General features: G+C 43.8%; 1 protein-coding gene and 2 non-coding genes across 3 annotated transcripts; 1 reads left to right on the top strand and 2 right to left on the bottom strand.

Annotated features, from left to right (window-relative positions):
* Window positions 1–572: 572 nt before the first annotated feature.
* On the bottom strand, window positions 573–645 carry Trnar-ccu. The gene has a single exon. It is a non-coding gene; the product is annotated as a tRNA-Arg (tRNA).
* Window positions 646–1,127: 482 nt separating this feature from the next.
* On the top strand, window positions 1,128–1,200 carry Trnar-ccu. Its single transcript has one exon. It is a non-coding gene; the product is annotated as a tRNA-Arg (tRNA).
* Window positions 1,201–3,224: 2,024 nt separating this feature from the next.
* Window positions 3,225–5,322, bottom strand: LOC122613894. Its single transcript, XM_043788310.1, has 2 exons — window positions 4,280–5,322; window positions 3,225–4,217 (listed from the first exon to the last, which is right to left on the bottom strand). The coding sequence occupies exons 1-2, from the start codon at window positions 5,304–5,306 to the stop codon at window positions 4,021–4,023; spliced, it is 1,224 nt and encodes a 407-aa protein (XP_043644245.1). The 5' UTR covers window positions 5,307–5,322; the 3' UTR covers window positions 3,225–4,020.
* Between the last annotated feature and the right edge of the window lie 5,073 nt (window positions 5,323–10,395).

Genomic DNA, 10,395 nt, shown 5'->3' with positions numbered 1-10,395 from the left:
AGAAAGACAGACAATGGTTGGGTGTAAATCATGTTTGCACTGCTCGCTGTCTGGCTGGCTGACTTTTTGGCCCAGACTTGACTTGACTTTACTTTACTTGACTTGTGGTCAATGGCTTGTACATAATGGCTGGCCCCAAACAACAACAGCAACAACAACTACCATTGGCTCTTTGGGGCATTTGCAAACAATGACATTATGCTGACGTTTATTAATCGCATTTGCGAAATTAATGTCGTGACATTTTCGGTTTAATGTAGTTGTAATAAATAAAGGCCCCATTTACCCATAGACCAACAGAAAGGCGCAATAAATACGTTTGGTATAAAAAATCAATACAATGGTCGCAAAGACAGCCGGCAAACACCACAGATAGCTACTGCTGTCACTGCTCCAGATTACGTAATTCCGATTTGCATATAACAAATGAGCCAAGCGGTAGCTACTTAATTCATTTTATAAAGGAGTTTAGATATGATTTACGTAATACACATATTAGGCAGCGATTGTTACCAATTTCAAACTCTCTTGTGTCTAAAAAAAAAAAACAAATAAAAAAGAGTACTTGACTTTACCCCAGATGGGACTCGAACCCACAATCCCCGGCTTAGGAGGCCGATGCCTTATCCATTAGGCCACTGGGGCATGCTATTTCTGTTGTCAAAACGTTATCATAAAATTCTAGTCAGCTAAGAATAAACAGAATAAGAACAATGAAAGTTAAAACTTAAATTGACTTGCTTAAATTCAATCATGTGGAAAAACAGCTGTTAAAATATTTTGTGTTCTGGAGAAACAACTAAATAAGCAAGCATATTTATCTGACGACATATTTGGGTAATATTTGTTCCATGCACAAGTGTTTCTCTTTATGAGCATATGTGGTTGATAGTGGTTATAAAAATACTCAGGTTTCCAAATTCTTAAGTAAGGAGTACAGTTATTGCAAACTCAAAATAGTTCCATTGTGTGTTTCAATACATATTAACATATTTCCACCCCATAACGGATTCATACTATAAACACGTTTTATTATTCCATCAAAATATATCACTTTGCGATGACGCTTAACTGACTCATACATGTGACGTGAGCTCATAACAGCAGTTTGCCAGCCGCTACCACAAGCCCCAGTGGCCTAATGGATAAGGCATCGGCCTCCTAAGCCGGGGATTGTGGGTTCGAGTCCCATCTGGGGTAAAGTGATAACTTTTTTTTTCCTTTTGCTTTTTTTTTAAATGTTGAATATGAAGTATATTTTTAGTAAATAATTTGTGATTTAATTTGTTTTCCGATCATAACGTTGAATTTGTATAATTTATTGCCTTTTTTTGTTAAGTGCTAAGAATATTTAGAATTTACCCTGGGCCTCGGGAAAAGTGGATAACTATTTCACAAGCTATTGGCAGTGCTCCATCAAGCTAGATTATCGGTGAGCCGCTCCCAGATGTCTGCCCACATGTCGAAAGAAACCTGACAAGCTCGTCACAGCAGTTGACATTTCGCTGTGCCACTTCCACTTAATTTAACAACTTTACGAGTGCCAGCCAATGTCTTCTAATATCGTTTTCATCCCAGCTCTTAAATGGCAATCAACTTTCTGATGAGCTGTCAAAAAAGCCGTCGTCTGGCGTTTAGGTGGATGCACCAGCAGTGGGTGTGGTTGGTTTGGGCTGGGATGAAATCCATCCACTTTAAAAGTTTGCCAAAAATTGCGGCTCATAATTTCACTTTCGCTATCTGAAATATGCATGGTCGTAAAATTTGCCAACGCCGTCCAAATGGCCACCCTGGGAGCCAAGGATGCACAGGCATCGCCGGGATGGGAATGGGAGGATGGGTTTTGGGGAGGTGGTATGATGGTTAGATGGAAGCTTCGGGCATAAGCATTAAAATTGCATACAGGCTGGGAGGGCGAAAAAATACTAAAAAATAAAACTGTGCCTTGCATAGTTTCATTTGCTTTACGATTCAGCAAAACTTTGGCTGAGGATGCACACAAGTTGGGACCGGGAGGGGGATTAGGGGTGGGATAAGGCGGTCTCATCATTAATGTAAATTCATTGTTGCATGCAACATGCTGGGCAGGAAGGCGGCGGGGAGAGGGGTGCTCCACTGCCAGCATTATAACAATTCATACCGAATTTTTGATACGAATTCAACTTTCCCACGTACGCATAATCCATTAAGCTGAATATGGGGGGCATTCGAATTCGAAACACCCTGGATATGATTGTAATGTTTAGTAAGTTGAACTTAAAACTGGCTATAGTAGTTAAGTAGTTACTGAATTAACTAAGAAGGTGTTTGTTAGCCACAAGATACAGACTTTTGGACTTGTAGCAGAAGTGAAATGTGGAATTCATTTCCTTGGTTATATTTTGAAACGCTGCTGCTAGTACGTACCCACTAGTTGCAAGGATTTCCGCAGCTGGGAAAAAATTCATTTCGCCCAACACGCCGCACCTCGGTGCAAAAACTTTTGCGCTGAATTAATGGCAAGGGTACTTTAGCACCCAGAGGAAAGTAGGCCAAAGTCCGGGCTATATGGTATATAGAGCGGGGTAACTAAACGAAATGGAGGCGGAGTGGAAATGGGCGCTGGGGCATTCCGTAAGGTTTATGGAATGCTCCGCAGATTGCATTTGTTGCATTTTACTTAATTGAAAAAGGCCAGCGATGTGGAGGAAGGCCGTAAAAGGACAATATCGCTGTCCCTAGCCCTCTATGGGCCGCCTGTGCTGCGCTGTGCTGTGCACTTCATAAAGCTGACAGGGCTTGGATCGGTGCGGCGGGCTGGCTATAAAAGAACATGACCAAAGAAGCGGCTCTCGAGGAGGCGAGCACAGTAAACACACCAAAATAGACCGCCAACGGACCGCCACAAACGGGCAACAAAAAGCACACAAAAGCATCTGCAACAAGCAACAAACAGCAGCCAACAGCCAACAAGCCTAAGCCAAGCAACAACAGCAACAGCAGCAGCAGCAGCGCAGAAACAACGAGCGGCAAAAATTATCTACTCAGATTATGTCGAGATTAATTACATACGCTGAGCGCCATTGTCTTGTCAATAAATTGTCGTTGTCGTCGACGTCGCCTGGCATCGTGTGGCTTTAAGATAAGACGGCCCCCGACGACTACCGAAATGTTAACTGGCTTTTCCCTCTACCACTCTTTATATTTTTTGCCATTTTTTTCTCTTTATTTTTTATTTTTGGCTGATGCTGTCAAAATTGGTTGCTCAACCCGGGAGTTGGTGCAGTGCAGCCAGCCAAGCCCCTCGTCCTCGGCTAATTAATTTAGAAATGTTGCCGGCATCAGCGCGACGAGCCCACCAAAGGGAGCGCCATATCCAGTTGGTCCACCGTTAGCGGGCAAATAATAATGAAATGATATATGTAGGTTTAATCCGGCGATAAGCATCGTGCCGCATCTCTCTAAGCCAACCATCCAAAGTGCTCGCCAAGTGCGCGTAAATTAATTGGCCAGAAAGCGAGGTATATCCTATGCATGTATGTATATTTGCAATTCCCATCTGAGAAGAGAGCCGACCAAGTTTATGGGGCTGGGAAGTGGCTTCGACTTTGGCCAAGGGGCACTGACGTTAAATTTAGTGCATGCTAGGCGCCCAATGGCCAATGTAAATTTCGAAAGGCAATGCCGTCTTGGCCCGACTCAAATGTACCGACCATCGCAGGCTAAGAGCGGGCGAATGATGGGCCACGAGCATGGGCAGGGCTAATTAGAATGGATAACACGATATTGGCATCTCTGCACCTGGAAAATACTGCCCAGCATAACTCCAGATGAGTGTTTGTCCATGTAGCAGATGCGATTCGAGATTGCAGAGCGTGGAAAATATTGCCCTCCATAAGAAATAAATCCTTATGGTAGTAATATAACTAGTTTATAATTTAAATATATGTATTTTTTTATATGTTATGAATATAGTGTGACTTTCTTATTTATTGCCACATCACGATATTACTTATATGATTAGTACTAACATAGCTAAGCCTACTGCATATCCAAAACGCTCTTGGCATCAAGCATGGCTAATAATTTGGTTGCACTTCTCAGCACCCTTTCGTTGGCATAGATAACATTCTGGAATCGAATGCCCTCTTCGGTATCTTTATAGACACTTGAGAAGTCGGAGGTCACTTCAGTACCGTCGTATATAATAACAGGTTTGAAGAGATGGGCCAATAGACCTAATGAATAAGAAAAGGTGTTATTAGAAAATAAGCTTTACAGACTAGCTCTAGGTACTTACACATGAAACGACGACCTTCGAACTGCTTCTGGAACTCCTGGAGGCTGGGACATTTTCCCTTATAGCCAAGATTTTCCAGGTTCGTTTTGAGGTGGCTGTAGTATTGTTCAACCAGAACGGATTCCATGTCCTGGACTTCATCCCTCACCGAGACGGTGAAGAATAAATGCAAGTCGATGGCAGGTGAAGTGAAGTTGCTGAATTGAAAGTCTATGGCTATGGCGGATTGAGGATTACTCGCATCATCGTACTGATACATAAAGTTGGTGGTCCAGCAATCACCATGATTGCACGCCAGCAACTCGTGTTCTCCAACTTCAAAGGTTCGAGCTCCAAACTCCATGATGTTTTCATGCAGCTTTTCTACTTTATCACCGTACTTTTCCCTTAAATCTGGTTGTCCATTTATGAACCTTATAAAGGCCGATAAGATTCCCTTGTACACCTCCGTGTAGCCCTTTTTGTCACGCGAAAAGAAATGAGTATAAAGGCTCTTGGTCAAAAGTTCCGGATGGCGTTGTTTCACGACTTTGGATGCGGCATGGAACTTGGCTAACAATTCGAGAGTCAATTTCGTATGAGCCAGATCCAGCTGCTTCACTCGATCTGCATTCACGTAGTTATACTCTGCCAGATCTTCCAGTATCATGGTACTATATTCCCTGTCTACAAAAATCGTATCTGCAGTAAACTTTCCGGTGAGGCCAACTTCTAGAAGAAGTTCCTTCATCTTGGGCAGCATGAACTCGTACATATCCATTTCCCGGTTATACACATCGTACTCCAAAAACACCTTGGCCTGGGGCACACTCTCTGTCAGGGCTTCCTTGACAATGTAGGTTTTATTCTGAAATACTCCATCGCTCTGTTGAATGTCCACATGGATACGGGTCATGAGGCTTATGTAGTTCTGGCCTTTTTCAGTTGCTGGCTTGGCCCAGACTTTAAGGACCTTCAGCTGATCATCCTTGTAGTAGGCCCTCAGCTTGGGCTGCAAATACTCTGCGGTTAGCCAATTGGGTAGCATTGTTTACGAGGTGCAGTTTCTGCGACTTCTAACGCTTTTGCTCGGGCAGCGTTCTTTTATAAACAAACAAGTTCGTTCTTATCAGTCGAAACTATAAGCTTGATTAGATTTGAAATACAAATTCGTGTGTTATCTCTCCCTAAGTGAAATGCTATAATGCTAACTCATATCGCCCAATGCGCACTTAAAGGGTTTATTTGCGATTGATTGGTGCTGAATGATATGCATATATTGGCGTCTTTCATGAAATAATTGTCTAGAAAGATCTTTTAAAGGCTCCTCTTCTCTCCTGTTACTTACCATTCTGATTCTGTTTGTATTTGGATTTAACTGGTCGATATTTATTAGATACATATTGTGGCAAGTGTGAGACTTTAAGCTCATATTCAATAAGGCCTTTCACACATCCGCTCTCGAGTCCAGGCAACAATAATTGGATAAACAAATATTTACTGCCACATTAGTCATCATTAATAACACATGCTCAGGGAAATTGGGCTGGAATACCCCTTAAATCTGCATGACTGAGTGCATTTCTGCCATCCACTTCGACCGCATCTAATTATTTATAATTAAAGTTTCTGGCTTGTCTGTGCTTCGGTTGGTCAAATGAATACGTTATACAACTGAGAGTTTACTGTAAACAACAAGGACACAAGCCACTGGCTGACATGCAAAATGTGTATGGATGACATCTGCCGAGTGAAAGTCACCAGGTTCACTCTATTCTGTTTGTTCACGGCAAAGTTGCCTGCCAGATGCTGTGCATATTGAAATTCCATTACTTGGAAAATCATCGCGAAAGTGCATCCCAGATGTTGTTAGTTGGATGTTGATGTTTGGTACACTGAGAGGGATAACTACTTGTAACTGGCCCAAAGTTCAGAAAGTCAAAGTAAGGATAAGAAGCCACTTAAAGCATATATTTAGAAGTGTTTTTAGTGGTAATTAATACACTTTCATACTCACATCTGCGTTGTACTGGTATATCTATTCAGTATTAATGCTTTAAAAAAAAAAGACATAGATTTTCTGCCATCTGCGGGCAGTGATTCAAAGTTTTTGGGCTTTCAAGCTATTTGCGAGCCACGCACTTGATCCACCCACACACTCACACACACACACCCACACACACACACAAAAGGACACAAGCACACACCCACAAACGCAAGGTAATTTCCCAGGCGGGTAACGGTACTTTAGCGGCTGTGACGCCATTTTGCCGTCGGCCATTTCCCGTCTGCCATCGCGTGCCGCCTGAATAATTGATGCCACGAAGGGCTGTGATGGGTTAAGAAGTGATCCAGGAACGGAGTCGCTATTAATGAGTTCCCACCGCCTATATGCATAATGTATAAAATATATATGGCACTGCCAATGGCTCAGTACCAAGTACACTGTATACTGTACACCGTACACCACCCGCGTCGCAGTTGACAAATAAGCGCTTAAGTAATTTGCTGCCGTTTGCCAACGGAAAAGGGGTAAACTTCACAAGTGAATATTAAATAAATTTTCCAGTTATTGCCTGCGTCTGTGCCTCAACGTCCTCAGCGGCCTCAACGGGTTAACCGAAGACCGCCGAAGAGTGCTGCATTCAACTTGTAATTAATGTCAAATATTTACACATTTGCCGGAGATCAAAGGTCTGCCAGCAAGTCTCGCAGCAGCGAGGCTAATTAAATGAGTATTTATATTTAAATTACACAAAACTACTTAAAGGCTTTACCCTTGAGCACAGCGGCTGATGAGGTGGATGGGGTGGCGATGGCACTGGGTGAGTTTTCACCTAAGCACAGCTGCTGGCAGTGAAAGTCTTTCGCTTTCAAACGGGGCGAAAAATCAACCCTTTGCTGGTTCATCCATACGACAGGTTATACTGTCACTTAATTAGCTGAAATTGTTAACTATCTGCTAAGTTATTTGTATACAACCAATCATAATCATAATCAAAGCGGATTGATTTTATCAACTAAACTGCACATTATGATATAATTCAGCCGTGAGCAAAGTGGCTCTAGTTAAATATCCAAACTTATCCCTTTCACTTGCTGCTCATGCCGAAAACTTTGCCGGAATATGCACAAAGTTAAAAGGTGAACTTGCCGCGTCCTTCATCCTTCACCGGCAATTTGTCGCACAATTTAGCCCGGCATTCAATTTGCTTCGAACTGTGGCACTCGCTCGTCAAAGGCTTTTAGCTTGTTAGCGCTGCACTCAATGGGAGGCATTTAAATGCCGACTGGCAGCAGTGGGTTAAGGCTGCAGGGGGGTTAAGGGTTTGCATGCGAGCTGCTGCAATTTGAAAATGCAGTGGCGCCCTAGCGGAGACAAGAACCCGCAGAGCAACCAGTTCCAAGTTCGTGTGTGGATACGAGTATTCGCCATACGGCATACGTCATGTGGCAAATGCGTGTGTGCAGTGCAATCTTGGTTTTTCCGGGAAACCAGGGTCTGCGTCCGTGTCCGTGTCCGAGTCTGGCTTTCGGCTCCTGCTCTCGGTGCTCCGCTTTCCGTTTTCCAATTCTCCGGCGCTGTTGCGGCTCTGTTAGCCGGCCACCGTAGGCGGAAATGTTACGGCGCACACACGAAATGCATTTTGTAACCCAATTTCCTACTTCCGGTGTCTTTTCGGCAGCCGCACCACCCACCAGCCACTGCACCAACGCCCGTTGGGGGGTGAGCGACCACCCACTCGCCCGCTGAGAGACGTGAGCACGTGGGAGAGTGAGCGGAAATGAGCTTGGCCGGAAAATTAACCCACACGGCTCTCTCGCACACATGGAAGCTTTTCCACACATGTTCGAATCGGAAAATTCCGAGCTACCTCTTCGAGCTTTCCCCGAGCTTTTGCCTTGCCATTCTGACAGCTTTGTGCCCCACCTTCTGGACCCCTCCCTTGTTGGTAGCGTTAAAGGGTATACGTTATTCGTCAACCAATGTGATTCATTCAGGTATATAAACACATAAGCTGAATAGGTTTTCAAGTACACTTTTATACATGGAATATCTTAAGCTTGTCAGACAAATGATAAATAAAATAAAGCAAAGAGATGAATAAGTTATAAGTTAGAAAATAGAGCATCTAAGAGTCGACACTTCCACCTATATATTTCTTCTGTGTTTTTTTTCCGCTTGCGATTTTCCCCATTTAATGCCGTCGCGCAGCTGTTTTGACCAGGTGACGTATTGTAATGCCGCCACCAGTCGTGTTGCCACTGTGATTGATTGGGTAATGAAGTTATTAGATAGGTGTGATTGTCGGGCCGTGCGAGATTTCGATTTCGAGTGTGGCAGCGGCGAATTAAGTGCCTCATTAGATTGTTATGATAGGTATAGGTGTGCGGCATTGTGGGCGGCGCTGTAGTACGCGAAATGCAATTAATATGCAAACGAACGTGTGATTGAGTTGTAAGCTTGAGTTTTTCCCATGAAGGGTTATTAGAATTCAACTGGGAATAAAGCGAAAGACTTGAGATACTTAACGAATTTATTTCTGTTAGTTATACCTTTAAATATACATATGTACTAGTGCTAATTTATTGTAGTATATGATTCTTTAAAAGTAAATTTACCAGACAGACAGACAGTTTAGAGTATTACCAATATAGAAATGTAGGTCGCTTTCCAATTTGGCTAAAATAAAGTAGACTGATGTGGATCGCTTTGCCGTCCGTTTGCCAGAGAGACCAGGGCAATGCAATTCCGCGGTGGAAAATATGATAACAGCCATGGCCGCTTGTCACTAATGCTGACAAGGTCACATTGTCAACGTCAGTGCGCGTGCGTAAACCAATAAAATTTGTCCAAAACGGCCAAGACAATAGCCAAATAAACAAAGGCTAAGCGAGGGGCTACTGGCTACTGGCGGATAGAGCGGATAGAGCGGCGGTAATGGGGCAGCAGCAACATACTCGTATAGCCGCAGCTAAACTGGCTTTAATGATTCAATCCCAAATATGGGTGTCAATAAGTTAACAGACAGACAATGTTGCACTTGCCGCGGCCAAATGCGCGGTGTCTTGGCCAAAAGCCAAAGGAGGAGCCGATCTGGAATTGGCTGTGGTGGACTGGACCCAGGCCCAGACATCGCCGCTGAAATTATGAAATGCATTTAATTTTGTTGCACACTTTTTGTGCGGTCCGGCGGATTCAGCTGCAAAGCCCCTCAGCTCTGGGGTCTTTGGAAAATCTATAAAAATTCCATTGACCATAATTTAAGCCGTTGGCATTGGCATTGCACTTGGACTTGGATGTGGACTTGGATGTGGACTTGGCCGTGGTCCTGGTCTCTGACCAGGCTGACTGTTTAAGGAAGCAAATGTTTCCGTGCAGCTGCCAACTGGTTGACAACTTGTGCGGACCTGTGTTTTATGTGCCATCGGCTGCTGCTGCAGTCGGGTTTATATTGCAATCTGTCCGCAATCATGTCACATCGTTCTGCAACTGGTTCTGCCAGAGATCTCCCTCCAATTCGACCCAATCCTGGCCATCTCATCTAATGAGCTTCGAGGGCGTTGCAACTTTAAGAGGGCCCCTCTCTCAGATGCTCAGATAAAAAGGTTTATTGCTGGCAAATGGAACGGGGACTATGGCTACCCATAAATCTCAAGTGAATGCCGGTCGAGGATGCATAAAACTTCTGACATTAAGAGCCAGACGCCCGCGCTTAAGTCCAGCAGGACATCAAAAGTTGCTCCTGGCTGGCCGTAAACAAATAAACAACAAGCTGCAGAACAACTGGCCAAGAATTTGCCGCCAAACAGAAGCCAAGGAGCTGGAAAAATAACAGAAATAACAAAAATAACAAAAAAAATTGTAACGCAGTCAACAAGGACACTGTCATAACTTTTTTAATGTCCTGGACAGGGGCGGTCGTACAGCTGACAGTAGATAAATTCTAAGCAAGCAACTTTCGCAGCCAACTTGCACTGACATTTCTCCCTTGGCCACGTTGCACTCTGACAAATCGCAAAGTGCTCCCGAGTCAGCCAAAATGGCAAAGCAAAATAGGGCCAAAAAAGTACAAAAAACGATGGCCAAAACAGTTGGCCAAAAAACTGCTTCGCCTCGCTAAAGATTTCCTTTG

This window comes from Drosophila teissieri, chromosome 2R (genome assembly GCF_016746235.2).
Source record: "Drosophila teissieri strain GT53w chromosome 2R, Prin_Dtei_1.1, whole genome shotgun sequence".
Classification (NCBI taxonomy): Eukaryota; Metazoa; Arthropoda; class Insecta; order Diptera; family Drosophilidae; genus Drosophila; species Drosophila teissieri.
This window is presented reverse-complemented; position numbering and strand designations above follow the sequence as displayed.

Coding starts and splice junctions, on each gene's coding strand:
- LOC122613894 (XM_043788310.1), bottom strand. CDS start 5,306: ATGCTACCCAATTGGCTAACCGCAGAGTATTTGCAGCCCAAGCTGAGG. Junction 4,218..4,279: donor CGAAGGTCGTCGTTTCATGT/GTAAGTACCTAG, acceptor CTTATTCATTAG/GTCTATTGGCCCATCTCTTC.